The sequence below is a fragment of the Oryctolagus cuniculus genome, chromosome 11 (assembly GCF_964237555.1).
Source record: "Oryctolagus cuniculus chromosome 11, mOryCun1.1, whole genome shotgun sequence".
NCBI classification, from domain to species: domain Eukaryota; kingdom Metazoa; phylum Chordata; class Mammalia; order Lagomorpha; family Leporidae; genus Oryctolagus; species Oryctolagus cuniculus.
In genome coordinates, this window is record NC_091442.1 from 73,302,140 (window position 1) to 73,320,655 (window position 18,516).

An 18,516-nucleotide genomic window follows, 5' to 3' on the forward strand; every position below is an offset into this window, starting at 1 on the left:
TATGTACACATATAGCATATATGAAAAAATGGGTTTCCTAAAAACAGCAGAAATTTTCTATGAATATATAAATGAAGAGAAAATACACTTTGCTGCATTGCAACAATAAGCAGCTTTGCACACTTAACTATAGATATGTAATTCTCAGCTCTGCTATGCAAGCTCTTATTCAACCTCTGTCCTTCTTTCTTTACATCTTTTAATTTTGGGAGGATAACACATTTTTAATATCCATTATATTCAAAGGCTTATGACTCTATTTTTTTTTTTGACAGGCAGAGTGGACAGTGAGAGAGAGAGACAGAGAGAAAGGTCTTCCTTTTGCTGTTGGCAAAAGGCCTCCAATGGCCGCCGTGGCTGGCGCGCTGCGGCTGGTGCATCGAGCTGATCCGATGGCAGGAGCCAGGTGCTTCTCCTGGTCTCCCACGGGGTGCAGGGCCCAAGCACTTGGGCCATCCTCCACTGCACTCCCAGGCCACAGCAGAGAGCTGGCCTGGAAGAGGGGCAACCGGGACAGAATCCGGCGCCCCGTCCGGGACTGGAACCCGGGGTGCCGGTGCAGCAGGTGCAGGATTAGCCTAGTGAGCCGCAGTGCTGACCTTAATGGCTCTATTAAATGAAGAGTTCAACAAATAAAAAATGAAAAAAGACCAAGGTTCAGCAGGAAACTAGGAATAAAACAATAATCAAAAGCAAAGATGAATTAAAGACTATTTCTACAAAGAGAAAAATCACTTGATATGAATCTGCATTTTTGCTTTGCTTGTGCTCACATCCATGTGTAGATAAGAGCATACAGTTAAATGACAACCAGCTTCCCAAGCCCAGAAGACAAGAGGCAGAAATGGCCACTGGTAACTGACAAGTCTACAGTAGACCCTACACAACAGATGTTGGTGTTTACTTCATCCTCACCTCAGGTACCCATCCAAGTCATCTTTGGCTTTCTGGATTAATAATTCTTGCATCCCTCCTAGGCTGCTGTCTTCAAGAGTTAATTCATATTTATTCTTTACATTCAAAATCCCCTGTGCATTCAGTGTCTCTCATTCTACTGATTTACTTGAAGGTCTTTAACAGATATTGTCTGGAAATAGTACTTTACCTGCTATAGAAGGTTTTGCTCCTGTGGAGAATATTTTGGGGGATAGTATTGGGTTGGTAAGGCAGGTATTTTGGGTCTCTTTATTCATATAGCTAGCCTGGAATTATGACGTAGTTGGCAAACTTTTTCTGTAAATGGCAAGAGAGTTAGTATTCTAGGCATTATGGGTCAATCTGCAGCAACTACTCAACTCAGTCATTAAGCATGAAAGCAGATATAGGCAAAATATAAAGAAGTGGATGTGGATTGCTCCAATAAAACTTTATCTGCTAAAACAGCTGATATGCCAGATTTGGGCCAGGAGGCGCAGAAGGATGATAGCATGAGCCCCTCAATGATAAGCTTGAATTCTGGGAATGTGAAATGTAGGCATCTTACAATGAGGCGGTTGATGTGCACTTGCTGGGGTAAGAGTCCTAAAGCTGCAGCCACTCCTTGACGGAATATCCGAAGCAAGGTTATATTCAGCTTGTTGACATCCATTTGCAGTGTCTGGAACATAAAGACAAAGAGATATCCAATTATAGTGAATCTCTGGTTTAGGGCATTCATTTCTTTTTCTTTTCTTCTTCTTCTTTTTTTTTTTTTTTTTTTTTGACAGGCAGAGTGGACAGTGAGAGAGAGAGACAGAGAGAAAGGTCTTCCTTTGCCGTTGGTTCACCCTCCAATGGCCGCTGCGCCGGCGCACCGCACTGATCAGAAGGCAGGAGCCAGGTGCTTCTCCTGGTCTCCCATGGGGTGCAGGGCCCAAGCACTTGGGCCATCCTCCACTGCACTCCCTGGACACAGCAGAGAGCTGGCCTGGAAGAGGAGCAACCGGGACAGAATCTGGTGCCCGGACCGGGACTAGAACCTGGTTTGCCGGCGGCGCAAGGCGGAGGATTAGCCTAGTGAGCCACGGCGCCAGCCCATGGGCATTTATTTCTTAACTGATGACTGACCAGAACAATTTCAGTGACTCTGATAAATTTACACTCATGATGCTTTATTGCACTTTTGATGGAAATCAAATTATAGGGATATTTTAAGTGGTGCTAGTTAAAAAGAAATAAAAGACATTTTATGTAAAATTTTAAATGTGGTACTAGTTAAAAAGATGGTGTGTTATATAATGGAATTTTTCTAGTTATAATAAAAATGCAAATAGATGGTTAATATATAAAGATTTTCATTGAAATGTTTTTTTTTTTTTTTTTTTTGACAGGCAGAGTGGACAGTGAGAGAGAGAGACAGAGAGAGAAAGGTCTTCCTTTGCCGTTGGTTCACCCTCCAATGGCCGCCGCTGCAGCCGGCGCACCGCACTGATCCTGGCAGGAGCCAGGAGCCAGGTGCTTTTCCTGGTCTCCCATGGGGTGCAGGGCCCAAGCACCTGGGCCATCCTCCACTGCACTCCCTGGCCATAGCAGAGAGCTGGCCTGGAAGAGGGGCAACCGGGACAGAATCCGGCGCCCCGACCGGGACTAGAACCCGGTGTGCCGGCGCCGCAAGGTGGAGGATTAGCCTATTGAGCCACGGCGCCGGCTCGATTTTCATTGAAATGTGTCTTGATTTATTTGGCTTTAGTTCAGGTCCAGATGACAGCATGAAATACGAAACCAAGTGTTAGGGCCCTCACTGTGGCTTTTCAGGTAAAGCTGCTGCCTGCAGTGCTGGGATCTCATGTGGGCCTCAGTTTGAGTGCTGGCTCCTTCACTTCCTTTCCAGCTCTCTGCCATGCCTGGGAAAGCAGTGGAGGTCCCTGCACCCATGTGAAGTCCCAGAAGAAGCTCCTGGCTCCTGGCTTCAGATCAGCACAGCTCCCGCCATTGCAGCCATCTGGGGAGTGGGCCAGCATATGGAAGAACTCTCTCTCTCTCTCTCTCTCTCTGCCTCTCCGTAGCTGCACCCTTCAAATAAATTAATTAATTAATTAAAAAAATTCCCTAAGACCTTACTTAGCAGTTTCTCTTTGCAGTGATCTACTACTAGTGCAGGGCAAAAAATGAGGGGTAATAATACGTTTTTAAACCTTGGTAAAAAAGCAAGTGATGTTGATGATTTGGGGAATGGTAAATGATTCTTATTCAACTTTTTGGACAAACACTCAATTTCAGATCTGCTTTGGAAAAAAAACTAAATATTTGAAAATTCCTAAAATATGCATCAAATTATTGCATTAACAATAGTCTTCATTTAAGCTTTGAGTGCTATTGCTACACTTTTTTTTTCTTAATTTTCTTTAAAGTACACAAATTTCATGCATTTGATACATACAGATTTAGTCACTGTTACTACACTTAAACAATGAAGTAATTTGTAATGCATTTTCTTTTCTTTTTAAAAATTATTTATTTATTTGAGAGACAGGGAGCACTCCCATTCATTAGTTTACGCCACAAATGACCCCATGGTTGGTACTGAGTTGGGCCTAAGCCAGGAGCTAGGAAGTCATTCCAGGTCTCCCACATCGGTGGCAGGAACTCATTCACTTGAACCTTCACCTGCTGTCTTCCCAGGGTATGCATTAGCAGGAAGCTGCAATCATGAGCCTGAGCTGGGCATCCAAGTTCTCTGATATAGTATGTGAGCATTTAACCGCTAGGCCAAATTCTGCCCTTGATATGTGTTTTCAAAAGTGTGTTATAATTATTTAAGATAGATACTCGCAAGGCAGGAAAATAAAATCTTTATAATGATTGTTTCACCACAGTAGGTTTTCAATAACTGTTAGATGCTGCAATATCACCTGTTCCTTGAAGCAAGGCATACTTCTGAGTATACACTTCCCTGATAAAGAGAGTGGCATACAAGTGTATCTTATTACAGAATAGGAACTCTTAGAAGACTTTATCCCAGCTTGCTTTAAGTGGAGAATGATGCTGCTTTGAGAATTTATAATCTTGCTAGTAAATAATTCATCCTTTACATAGAGTTGGTACAAAATAAATGACTGGCATCTAGACCAAATGCTCAATACTACAAAAACAAGAGGGAGTTTGGGAGATAAAAAGAGCTATAATGGTTCCAAATCAAGATGGTAGGCCTAAACAGAGCTTCAGACTGTTTTTAATCTCAGGGTATTTACATTTTTTTAAAAAATTATTTTATGCATTTTAAAGGCAGAAACAGGCAGACAGAAAGGGATCTTCCAGTTGCTGGTTCATTCTCCAATGCCTGCAACAGCTGTCTCTGTCTCTCCGTTGTTCTGCTGTTCAAATAAATAAAAAGAAACATATAAAACTTGAAAACAGTTGAGTTCCTTGGTTCATTTCCCTCAGACACTGAGGAGAAGTCACTGCCTCTGTCTTACCAGCAGTGTGTGTCAGGCAGGACGAGCAGGTAGGCACTGCCCCTCATCCCAGGGGCAGACTTTGGAGCAACATCTATGCTGCGAACCAAGTCAAGGAGGTTGTGTATACACTTGAGGATGCAATTCCCATGGCCATGATTAACCTGAGGCTTGTTACTGTGGAAACAGTATTAAAGTCTCAGCCTGAAATGGTAAATGGGAAGCGAAATGAGAACTCAAGATGAAAAGTCACTCAAAAAAAGGGCAAGTTTCCAAGAAGCTAAAAGCTGTGCATTTGAAACAGAAATTTCGACAACTCAACTAAAGTGAAGAAATGAGTTGAAGCAATGAGTTAAAATTATCATCTGCTTCATTGCATCAAAACATTTGAATAATTTCTTAGATCTCTGCTTGCCTGTGCAAAGATGGGTTGATTCCATAGTGCGTGCATGGATTTCTAACTGTTTCCCATAAAATAGAGATTCTAAAATATAGTACAAACAGAAATAATGTATTTGATGGCCTAGTATGTGCCAGGAATTATATATAAGTGCAATTAGAGAATAAGAAAATGATTCTAGTCAAAATGAGAATCTTTCTTCAGACAAAATAAAAGTAGATGACTTCCTGTAGTTAGAAAATATTTCCTACCTCCTTCTTTCTGAATAGAAACTAGAAATTCTCTTTCGATTTTATTTTTATTTTTTATTTTTCACAGGCAGAGTGGACAGTGAGAGAGAGAGACAGAGAGAAAGGTCATCCTTTGCCGTTGGTTCACCCTCCAATGGCCGCCGCGGCCAGTGTTCTGCGGCCAGCGCACCGCGCTGATCCGATGGCAGGAGCCAGGTACTTATCCTGGTCTCCCATGGGGTGCAGGGCCCAAGCACTTGGGCCATCCTCCACTGCACTCCCTGGCCACAGCAGAGAGCTGGCCTGGAAGAGGGGCAACCGGGGCAGAATCCAGAGCCCTGACCGGGACTAGAACCCGGTGTGCCGGCGCCGCAAGGCGGAGGATTAGACTAGTGAGCTGCAGCGCCGGCCGGAAATTCTCTTTCTTGTCCTATTCAGTGAGATCATAACTATGATAGAACATACATTTGCATGGCAATAACAAAGTCACAGGTGTCAAGTGGTATGGCAAGATATCTTTTAGTCTGAATTCTAAACCCATTTGGTCATTTCTATCATTAAATGTACAAATGATTTAAGATTTTAATTTTGAAGAGATTAAAATGCTCTTTCCAAATGCAGATGCAAAGCCACTTTATAGCAGTAAATAATGCAAACAGTTACTGATCAAGAACATTTAAATGTTTTTATTGCTACTACAGATATATAAACATGCAGAAAAAATGTAGCACAAAATTCAAAGATTGTCAACTCTATAATTTACCTAGCTTCTGCATTCTTAACAGGTTCCTGAGTATATACCCACCAACAAAACCCCTCCACAAAGGAAATTACACTTTATAACAAGATTTTCCTTCTTTGGCTGCCAGATTGTCCACTGTGGTTGAAGACTATGGGCCTTAGATATAAATCAGACTGATGGGGTTTGCTAAAGTTTAGTACTTGCATTGAGGCATCAGCATTATATTTGAATTGTAAGTATATGCTTGACTGCTATTTATTTTGAAAGAATGACTGAATTATTTCTGCCTGAGAGGGGGACTCTTGCTGTTATTATGCAGCCTGCTGTATCATTGGTCACAGGCAAAGTCAGAACCAAATTCATTGTTCATCCGTCTCTCTGGGAGATGTCCTTAAGGTCCCCCAGAGAAAGGCAGTCTTAATTCCCAACAACTACAGAAGAACTTAGTTTCTTTAAGGACATAATCACGTCAAAAGAAATTTGCCCATCTTTTTCTAACTATTGTGTGTCCTCATTGCTACCTGGAATCTATAATACAATTCTTGACCAACAAGTCTTGCCTTTTGAGGTTAGGGGTTGGACTGCTGAGTGATTTCCAAGAATAAAAGTTTCTCTGTGCCTTTAAACTGAGTAGAAACCCTTGACCTGCTGGAGGCATTTTATACTGTCACCAGTTCCTTCTTGGAACTCTGCATTTGTTCTCTATTCTTACTTACATACTAATAATTTTATTTGCATATTTCATGTTACCACCTTTCTCAAAGTCTTATATCTATTTCTCTTTACCTGAACTTCAAATTAACAATTACCCAGAATGAATTTACTTTTTCTGCCTCTCCCAATCCTCAGCCAAATGTGTTTCTTCCCATATTTTGGATAATAGGCTGAAGTACCATATTTGGTACATTATCCCTCTTAGTAGTTTTTTTTATCTGTTCTACTTAATATGACTGATTTAGTTCTGTAATTGATGCACAGTTATTCTTAAGTGTTGAAAATTAACTGAAATGTGATCCCTGTTGAACATGGGAGTGGGAATGGGAGAGGGAAGAGATGTATAATTTGGGACATGCTCAGGCTGACTTGCCCCAAGTGGTGGAGTTGGAAGCATACCAGGGGATTCCAATTCAATCCCATCGAGGTGGCATGTACCAATGCCATCTCACTGTTTCAGGTGATCAATTTCAGTTCACAGTTGGTCATGGTGGAGGGACTGGGAGTCAAAGGGAGCACATAGACAAGTCTAGTACCTGCTAATGCTAACCGATGGAGTAAATAAAGGGGAGAGTGATCCAACATGGGAAGTGAGATACTCAGCAGACTCATAGAATGGCAGATGTCCTAAATAGCACTCTGGCCTCAGAATCAGCCCTAAAGGCATTCAGATCTGGCTGAAAAGCCCATGAGAGTATTTCAGGCATGGAAAGCCAAGACACTCTGGCAAAAGATCACTGCGAGTGAGATCCCAGTGGAAAGAACAGGTCATCAAAGAAGGAGGTACCTTTCTCTGAAGGGAGGAGAGAACCTCCACTTTGACTATGACCTTGTCTAAACAAGATAAGAGTCGGAGAACTCAGAGGGCTTCCATAGCCTTGGAAACTCATGACTGGAGCATAGGGAGATTACTGATGCCATAGACAGGAGTGTCAATTGGTAAAGTCAACAACAGGAGTCACTGTGCACTTACTCCTCATGTAGGATCTCTGTCCTTAATGTGCTGTGCATTGAGATTTAATGCTATAACGAGTACTCAAACAATATATTTCACTTTGTGTTTCTATGGGGGTGCAAACTGTTGAAATCTTTACTTAATGCAAACTAAACTGATCCTCTGTAAAAAAAAAAAAAAAGAAATTATCAATTCCCAACTTGACTCTCACTGGGATTAAACATGACAATAGGTCTGATCTGATTTCATCATCATTTAAAAAAAATCATCTATTATTTTTCACTTTATGTTTCTGTGTGGGAGCAAACTGTTGAAATCCATACTTAATGTATACTAAGCTGATCTTCTGTATATTAAGATAATCGAAAATGAATCTTGATGTGAATGGAAGGGGAGAGGGAGTGGGAAAGGGGAGGGTTGTGGGTGGGAGGGACGGTATGGGGGGAAGCCATTGTAATCCATAAGTCGTACTTTGGAAATTTATATTCATTAAATAAAAGTTAAAAAAAAAAAAAAACCAAGTTTGGGCCCTGTCTCTTTCTCTGTTATTACTGACTCACCATGTGGTTCTTCTACATGTTCTCTGGCATTCACCATGACCAAGGCCTGCATCATGCTCTTTGAACTTTCAGCCACCAAACATGGCAGTGAGCGTTACCCTGCTGCGTGCAAAGCTGGCATCCCATATCTGAATGCCAATTCAGTTCCCAGCTGCTCTGCTTCTGATCCAGCTCCCTGTTATTGTTCCTGGGAAGGCAGTGGAGGATGACTCAAGTGCTCTCTTCCATCCATATGGCAGATCAGGATAGAATTCCTGGCTCCTGGCTTCAACCTGGCACATACCTGGCCGTTGTGGCCATCTGAGGAGTGAACCAGTCCATGGAAGATCGATCTCTCTCTCTCTCTCTCTCTGTCTCTCCTTCTCTATTATACTGCCTTTCATATATATGAATCAATAAATCATTTTAAAAAGCATGGGCTAAATAAAACTCTTTCCTATATAAATTACTTAGCTCAGGTCTAACTAATACAAAATCCAGTTAATAATTATGTTCTGCTTCATTTACCTTCTAAACATCTCTTGCATGTTGAACCAATCTTTCTTTGTCTATACTTCCATCATCTTGGCTCAGACAACCATTATGGTTATCTGGATTGTTTGAATAGAATGGGTTTCTAATCTCTGATGGACTTTAATTGAATCCCCATGTGGATATCATGGCTGTATGTACAAAGTACTAATACAATCAGGTCATTATTTTGTTGAAAATACTTTGAAGAAAACTCACTTTCTAATAAATGGTATTAATTCCTTGATTCAACAAAATTGTCCTGCCTTCTTCTCTTACTTCCCATGCCTTGCCCCCATGTTAGATTATACTCAAGCCGTACCTAAAGCTTATTAAATGTGCCATATCCTTTTCCCACTGTGTCAGTGCAAGAGTGGATTACTGGCAAGGCACTACTTGGATATTTAGCTCAAGGACCACTGGAGTTGGTGTTGTGGCCAATGACCTAACTGTTATGTGCCTGGGAAAGCAGTGGAAGATAGTACAAATACTTTGGCTCCTGTCACCTATGTGGGAGACCTGGATGGAGCTCTGGGCACCTGGCTTTGGCTCAAATAGATAGATGACATCTATCTATCTTTCTCTCTCTCTCTCTCTGTATCACTCTACCTTTCAAGTAAATAAATAAATTTTTTGAAGACCACTCTGCAAGCCTCCTTGATCTCTCTTCCCCCTTCTTTTGCTTATACCTTTCAACTCTCTAGTAGTACTGTTGGACTTCAGTTTTTTGTTAGTGTTGCTTCTTATTTAAACTTCCATTCTGAAAATGTCATGCTTATTACAAAAATTTTTAACATATAGAAAGATGTACAGTAGAAAGTGAAAATAAGTGTGGCCCTTTAATCTTTCACTACAATTCCCAGAAGTAAGTACTAATAATTTATTGTACATCCTTCTAAATATCTTTAGGAATGTTTTGTTACATAAAAATAATATTGTTATTATTAAATATAAGTAGGATTAAGCTACACTGTAACTTACTTTTTTCATTTGTTAATGTATCTGGGATATATTTCCATGTTTATAATATATACCATTATAAAATATGCTTTTATTCTCATTGAATAATTTGTTACTTTTTAAAAGATTTAAGGGGCTGGCGCTGGGGTATAGTGGGCTAAGCCTTCGCCTGTGGCACCGGCATCCCATATGGGTGCTGGTTCAAGTCCTGGCTGCTCCTCTTCTGATCCAGCTCTCTTCTATGGCCTGGGAAAGAAGCAGAAGATGGCCCAAGTGCTTGGACTCCTGCACCCATGTGGGAGTCCTGGAAGAAGCTCCTGGATACTGGCTTCAGATCAGCTCAGCTCTGGCTGTTGTGGCCATTTGGGGAGTGAACCAGCGGATGGAAGACTTTTCTCTCTGTCTCTCCCTCTCACTGTCTGTAACTCTACCTCTTAAATAAATAAAAATCTTTTAAAAAATGAAATATTTATTTGAAAGGCAGAGTGAAACAGAGAGGAGAAAGAGAGAACTTCTAATTATTTGTTCAATTCCCAAATGCCCACAACAACCTGGTATGGACCAGTTTGAAGCTAGGAACCTGGAAACTCATCCAGGTCTTCCACATGGGTGGCAGAGGCCCCTTGACTTGGGCCATCATCCACTGCCTTCCCGGACACATGAGCAGGAAGCTGGATTGGAAGCAGAATAGCAGGGACTCAAACTGACACTCTGACATGGGATGCTGGCATTGCAAGTAGGAGTTTAGCCTTCTGTGCTACAATGCCAGCCCTGTAATTTCTTACTTAAAACATGTTAGCTTATCCCTTTGACTTTTGTTCTTTTAACAGATCTAGATATGTTTTATTACTTTGTGTTATCTTTGTTTTTATGCTTCCCAAGCTTTCTGTCTTTTGATATATGGTCTTTTGCTGTTATTGTTGTTCTACATCTTTTTCTTTTAGTGTTCATAGCATTAAATAACAATGTAACAATTAAACCTGTATTTCTTGATTTATAAAATTTAGTATTTATCAACTTATGCTACAAAAATGAGAAAATAATCACTTCTCTCTACCAGTTCTCACTTACTATGCTCTGTAATATTTATGTTATATACTGTGTAATAGATACTATTCACAGTTTCCAACCAGGAATGTAAGTGAAAGTAGAAGCATTTTTAATCTCAGGCGATAAGGAATGAAAGTGCATTCTCCATCCACTCTTTCTCACTCATCTGTCAACAAACTTGGTGGGGCCAGAGTGACCCTAAACCTTCTTTGAAAATGGCAAAGTCATGCAAAGGAAGATGCCTGAGCCTCCAAATCACTACAGACCCTCATTATCCAAATACAAATAACCCTGACTATCCAATGAGAGGGGTTAAAAATGAACTATCGGACTTGGCGAACTCAAGAGGCTTCCATAGCATTGGCAGCTCATGACAAGAGCCTCGGATGATTACTGACATCATAAACAAGGGTGTCAGTTGTTAAATCAACAACAGGAGTCACTGTGCACTTACTCCCCATGTAAGATCTCTGTCCTTAATGTGTTGTACTATGTGAATTAAAGGTATAATTAGTAGTCAAACAGTACTTTATACTTTATGTTTCTGTGTGGGTGCAAACTGTTGAAATTTGTACTTAGTATATATTAAATTGATCTTTTGTATATAAAGATAATTAAAAATGAATCTTGATATGAATGAGATGGGAGAAGGAGTGGGAGATGGCATGGTTGCAGGTGGGAGGGAGGTTATGGGGGGAAAAGCCACTATAATCCAAAAGTTGTACTTTTGAAATTTATATTTATTAAATAAAAATTAAATAAAAGTTAAAAAAATAAAAAATGAACTTTCATTGCATTAAACCACTAAGAGATGGAGTTAGCATTGTTTACAATGATGAATATATTTTGCAGCTATATTTTCTATAGTCATATAGCGTTAGTGATATATTCAAATGGAATCAATGCTAAATCTCCGTTTTTCTCCTTTCTTTTTAAGAAGGATGCCGTCATTCCTGTATTCTTTATTTTGATGTATCTCTCATTTAGCTGGTTGTCATTATTGCATAGCTTCTTTCAAGTAAAGCTCATGAGTGCCATCTTTCCTCAGGCATTTTATGTTTGAGAATGTATTTATGGGGACTTTAGCAATAAATAACAACTTGGCTGGATATTAAATTCTTGATTCAATATTTATTTATTTGATTTTGAACTCTGCTGCTATTATTTCAATTTCTATGGCATTGAAAGTTGCTATGAAAAATATCCTAGCCTGAGGCTAGCATGCCTTGTAGATAATTTGGACTTTTTTTGCCTATAACCTTATAGGAGCCTGTATCTTTAAAATTAAAAAACCTCACCAAGGTATTTTCCTGGGTTCATAGTTCCTGCAAGGTAGCATGCCCTTGAAGTCCACAGAGTCCAGACTCTATTTCAGAAATATCCTTTCCTGTTAAATGTTTGAATGGTTTTTCTTCTAAATATTTGGTCTCATCTTCAGGAACACCAATTATGCAGTTGTATATTCTTTGTGTTTCTCTCTAACCACATTGTTTTATGTATTTATTTTCTCTAACCACTTGTATATCTTTATCCCGTTGACATTTTCTTAGTCTGTGCTCCTCTGTCCTGAGATGTCTTTAGCAGAATCTGTTCTACTTTTTTGTTTTTAATGTGCTTTTGATCTCTGTAATGTGTTTTTGTTTTTATCTTCATTTATCTTCTGGGTTCTGTCAGTTTACTCTTGGTAATTTCCCTAGACAAAATATGAACGTTCTCAGTGTTTCATACAGAAAGGGCCACAAAACTTCTGTTTACAGTTGCTTGCTCTTTTACATCCATTTTAAAATCTATTGTTTTTTCAAAGAGTTCAGTTTCTCTTGGTCTCTTAAAATCCCCCAGTGACATTCTCTGATGTTTAGAGATATATTCAATTATGTGAGTCTCCAAGGCCCTACTTTATTTGGCTCCTGTTAGCTCTGAGCCTCATCTCACAGCCCTCCTTCAAGCTGCTCTATCCTATCCCAGTTCCTCAAACAAGCTATGCTTATTTTTCCTGTATGGCCTTGACATTTGCCTGCCTCCTGCTTTGAGATCTGCTCAACATTATTGTATGGTAGCTCTTTCTGGTCTACCAGCTCTCAGTTTAAATGTCAAGTTCTCAGGGAGGCCTTCCCAGCCTTGCCCCTCCCTATCACATCACCCTTTTTCATTTCCTTAGAGCATTTGTGACTTCCTCACAGTTGCCTGTTTATATCTACATCTCTGCACTAATTTATGGGCTCCATTGATGTGGGATCTTCTCAATCTGGTTCTCTGCTATCTACCCAGGACCTAGAACAGTGCCTTGGCATGTAGTGACTGTCTACTAAATCTTTGTGAAATTAAGAATACATGAATCATCACAATCAGCCTTGTGTAGGTGCTAAGAGGAAGAATCTCAGCTGCATGGTAGGTCTTATAAGGATGACAGAAACAGGGCTCTGCTTTTGAGGAGGTCATGTTTAGTCAGGTAGTATTCCTGTAATACTAAGCATTGAAAAATACCCAGAACTGACTTAGTGCAATTTGTATTTCTTCTGTAATTAATGGTGCTGATAGTTTGGCTACTATGCTATTTAAGAAGTGGAGGGAAAACCCACAAAAATTAATCTCATCAACTTTTTGAATCCTATTTCTGAGAGGTGAAATTAGTATAACTTTTCTGAGTTATATGCTATATTATTATAAATTATACTCTCAGTCAGCATCTCTTTCCTATAACCAATTTGAGATGTTTAACATTTTTCTAATTATAGAAACCAAATATGTTTATGATAGAATTAGAAACAAGAAACTAATATTATTCATAATTATTTATCTCATCAGCCAGAGATAAGTTTGTGGTGTTTCTAGTGCTAGCTTAACTCTGATACATCATAGGTTGTAGCTTATCATTTAATATATATATGCATTTATAAATATAACACATAGACCCACATATATCTTACAAATATTTAGCCATTTTAATGTGATAACTGCCACAGCAAACTGTACCTGTCCCATTGCTATGCATTCTTCCTCCCAGTAATTCAGAGGGAAACATATTTTCTCTGGTCTTGATGTTAAATCTGTGTGGACAGCATTAGCACAGTGATGTTCCTGGATTCATACCCTTCTTAGGCTCTCCAGATGAAGGGAAGTGATTTGTGTAACTGGAATATTTGAATAAGACACCCACAGGGGCATGGGTAGCTCCAGGTGTTCTTTTTGGGGTCTGCCTGCCTGTCAAGACAGTATAATCTGATCTGCTCTTTGCAGTCAGTAAAGGCTTTGAAAAGCCTTTGTAAAGGCTGTCATTGCAGGAGGGAGCTGGAGTTGATCTTCATTTAGTGAGTAAGTTGTCTAAGAAGGATACAGTCATAGAAGAAGATCAGGTTCATGATCCTAAGTCACATCTCCAACAGCCTAACCAGCAATAAAACTGATATTTTGCTCTCCACAGGGCTGCTTTCTCTGTCTTCCTCGGGTAGGAAAGAGAGATTGTTTCCTGGTCCACACCAACACATGGCACCATGGGGTCAGTCATTATTCTCTCCATCAACACACAGAAAAACAGAAGTTGTTTTGAGTTGGCTTTTGTTTCAGCATATATATCTACTGAGGTAGAAGGTTCAGAAGAAAATGAAGGTAAGTGATTTCACACAAGTTAGGAGGAGAGAGTTTCCCAAAGAGGTTTTTCCACACTGACAGATTCTGCTGGAGGTTAGGAAAACGAGGGCCAAACAAAGGCTGCTGGATTTCTAGATGAGAAAGTAATTGGTGACCTTTGAGCATTGATTCTCAAGATGTGGCTCATGGTCCATGGGGAGGCAAGAGAGTCTTCAGTGGTATTCATATGGAAGTGGAAATTCATCCTGTAGCAATATGGGTGCAATATGTACAACTACAGATTTTCTTTTCTGCCCAAGGCTCATTTAATTTACTACAATTAACGTGCTAGCAGTATATGCTGACACTTTTAAAAGGGTGAAGGAATGATCTATGTGGAAGAAGTGGGTCGAATTTCAAGACCAACTTTTGATCTGAATAAAAGGATAAAGATAGGATGAGAAAATACTGGCCCACCCCACCCCAATTATAAGAACATGAACTTCTACACTATAGCATCAGTAGCTCAGATGACTCAATCTTTCTTCCTAAGAGTCCCACACTAGTGAGCCATCCCTTTATAACACATGAAATGACAATACTACAGTTTTGATAAGGATAATATTTTGAGATATTTAAAAACAACCACTGTATCAACTTAATGAGTTTCTTATATCCTTGCTCTGTTGTAGTTGTGGAATGCTAAATCAATTGATTATCTAATTATTTAAAACATTCATGTAGGAGTTAAATACATATTGGTAGTGAATGAAAAAAAAGACACCTAATTTCTTGATTAGAAAGAGGCAAGTTCTGTGGACTAGAATAAAATTCAAGAGCTTCGTGAATTTTGTGTTGAAACATTTAACAACTTTTGCCTATTCTGTTTTCAAAATTGGTAGGGAGACTGAGCAAAATTTGACAAAATAACTGTGTTTGTATGTTTGGAAGCTGTATATAGGTGGCCAAATACCAAGTTAGAAGCTTTGTCACATAACCAAATAATAGTTAAAAACACGGGATAGTTAGGCAGACGTAGGTTCAAACCTGGGCTGAGTTGATTTGTCAAATTATTAACTCTCTGAACCTCAGTTTTTTTCCATCTGTCAAATGGGGATGATAATGTCACCCTTTCATAATACTTCTACAAGAACTATAAAATCTATTAGCTATAAAACAGGTAGAACTGGCAGGTAAAAATTGCTCAGTAAATATTGCATGAAAATATGTATTAACTATACACTGATGTTGAAAACAATTTAATTACCTGATTGTCTGGATGTTCAGTACCAGAGGAAATGGAATAGCAACTTTATTGTTTAAATGAAGGTCTTAAAGTTGTTCACTGGACCAGTAATAATATCAAGACATTAAGAACTGGCCTGACTGCATGTGCACTGCTTATATTTATTGATTGTTACACCTGTCAAAGAGCTTTAGCTAAAAGGCAACCAGGAAATCTGGGTCAGAGGAGAACAACAATGGTCAAACTAATTTGGTTTTGCAAAATTGATGCAATCTGGTTTTGGAGCAGATACATATTTGCAGCTGAAGGTCACAATGGCCAGTTTTAAGGAAGGTTCTTTGATTTCAGAATCTCTCCATTCTGGCCCTTGCAGTCATGGCTACCATGAACTCTCAATCCAAACCCCAGATCCCACAGAAGAGTCTTCGTAGGGGTTGGATCAGATTCATATGCATCTTCCTTTTCTTCTTTTCTACCACTACAATTAAATATTAATATTGAAAGAAAGCTATAGTGATTTGATTACAATCCCATATTCTATTCATTTGAAAAGCCCTTTATAACCTAGTTTTCACTATTTCATCAACCCATCTTCTCTTTTAATAATGCTTCTTAATTAGTGTTCCCTTTGAAATCTAACATCTTCATGAAAATGACCTTTTGCTTTCAAAGACACCTAAGATTTAGCAATTAAATAAAGAACTTTTATATACATTGTTCTGAAAACTCCAAATGTTATTTGATTTAGAATAAAATGAGGCTATTTTAAAAAAAATCACAAAATGGTGAAGATCTTAACTTTTCCAAGTGTAAATTCCCTGGAAAAGGTAAAGTTCCATAAATTATAAAATATTCTCTACACTTTTACGATACCCTCTTTCCTATATTTTGTGATTTTGCATCCATTATACTTGTAAAAATATTTTAATAATGTATTTTTCTTAGTTTGAATGTTGGTTATGAATGTGATTAGGGGACTTGTTTATCTATACACTTATGTGCATTTCTTGGTATGTATACTGCATTTCAATAAAATGTTAATAAATCTTAAAATAAATCAAATCTAAAAATAAATCTTAAAAGCGTATTTGTGGATAAAATAGAAGAAAACAGAGATTTAATTCAAGCTCCTTTAGGGACAGAAGAAAAATCATGATTTAACCACAAATAGATATTATCCTGGGTACAGTAAACAAATATAATAGCAAGTTCTCTGCTTTTAACAGAGTTTTCAAGTCTCATTATTATGTGTTTAACAGAGATTCCCATGTTCATTTCCCAGGACAAGCCATTTTGTACTACATGTTATTTTTTTCTCAGATATTCTTATTTCTGTGTTCTCTTTCAGTCTCCCCTACATTATTACTCCCCTCTGCTTCTTCAGTATTTCTCATGCTCCAGGAAGAACACAGCGTAACTTGATTTGGGAATGACTGGAATTGAGCCCAGGCAGAAACCCTGCATGGAAAAAAGCCCACTGCTCAGGCAAATGTTGTCTGAAAATGAGGTCAGATAAATTCAGGTTTTTACAGCCAACCCAGTCAAGCTGATGAGGCTCTTCTCATCACAGACATGACAGCTTTGTTCATGGAGTTTTTCTGACAGGACAGAGGGGAATTCTCACTGTCATATCCAGTAAGAACTGAGACCAAACTAACTTGTAAGTGGCATTTTGGGATGCTTGGAAATAGATGACCATGGGAAAAATAATAATAATAATATTTCGGCCTCCCCAAGCACTTTTTTTTTTTTTTTTTTTTTTGACAGGCAGAGTGAACAGTGAGAGAGAGAGACAGAGAGAAAGGTCTTCCTTTGCCCTTGGTTCACCCTCCAATGGCCGCCACGCCGGCGCACCGCACTGATCAGAAGGCAGGAGCCAGGTGCTTCTTCTGGTCTTCCATGGGGTGCAGGGCCCAAGCACTTGGGCCATCCTCCACTGCACTCCCGGGCCACAGCAGAGAGCTGGCCTGGAAGAGGAGCAACCGGGACAGAATCCGGCGCTGACCGGGACTAGAACCCCGTGTGCCGGCGCCGCAAGGTGGAGGATTAGCCTAGTGAGCCACAACGCCAGCTCCCAAGCACTTTCTTATCTAGTTATAAACTGTTATTGTCCCAAGATGTCAAATATAGAAATACCTCTTTAAAAAAGGAAGAAATTAACAATCCACACAGGCCTGGTGCTTTATTCCAGATGTGGGTTCAATAGAGAGAGGGCTACCTTTTATTTTTACTTGCTTACATTTAATCAACAGGAATATATTCTTTTGGGACTTTGAGCTGATCTCATGCCAGAGTTTGAGGCACAAAGGGCCAGGGAGACCACACAAGTTCAGAAATATCAGTGTGATCACAAGGGTGGTTTGGAGTCTAACACTCCATGGAAGGATGTTATAAATTTACTTTTATTTTGATTCCCTCCATGAAGTAGTTTATGTTTCACTTCAATGACTGTAAGAGGATTCTGGTTTTTACTCTTCCAGTGAACTAAACAAAGTCTGCAAGTAACATGGTAAAATGAAATGAGGTTTATGGACATGTGTTTTTGAGATGCAAATAAAAAAGACATTTTTTATTTATTGTCATTTCAACTTTCATTCTCAGTCATCTTGATTTTTCTGTCACAGTGGGAATCAGCAATTTTCTGCATAACTAAAAGCGAACAAATAGGGAGGGTGGAATACCTGTTAGTGTTTTGCAGTCCTTTTATCTGCAGAAGGATATGGCAAAGTCACAAGAAGCCTATGGCTTTCCACAATCTGTTATTTTTGTGATTAGCACCTTGAGAGCCATCTCATTTCCAGAAATGGAAGATTCTGAGTGATGTTGTCTGTAACATAACTTCAACACACAGCATGACTGTGCCAATTTCTTCCTGCTATTACTCCTCCATCCTCATAGTTAGATTGAATCTCTCTCTCTCTCTCTCTCTCTCTCTCTCTCTCTCTCTCTGCTTTTAAAGCATGATTGGAGCCATGGTATTTATTAGAACATCTCTGCCTCTTACATATTTACTAAATTGTTAGAAATGCACATATTGATCAGAAAATCAAAGGATATATAAAATCAAAATCATATATAGCTAATTTTGCCTTGCTGTAGCTAAATACAGAAACATTTCATTTCATACAGCACAATCCAGCATCAGCTATCAGCTGAATAATTCACAATAGGAACTTAAAAAACAGATTTGAGACTGTGGAAGCTATAGG

At 39.2% G+C, this 18,516-nt stretch overlaps 1 protein-coding gene across 3 annotated transcripts in view; it reads right to left on the reverse strand.

Annotated features, from left to right (window-relative positions):
- The window catches only part of PTPRR (protein tyrosine phosphatase receptor type R), a 288,370-nt gene that overhangs the window by 120,343 nt on the left and 149,511 nt on the right, over window positions 1-18,516 (reverse strand). For all 3 annotated transcript variants that reach the window (XM_008256786.4, XM_051845666.2, XM_070052633.1), the window contains one exon: window positions 1,484-1,597. In XM_008256786.4, the coding sequence (XP_008255008.3) occupies window positions 1,484-1,597 (114 nt within the window). The remainder of the gene's footprint in view (window positions 1-1,483; window positions 1,598-18,516) is intronic.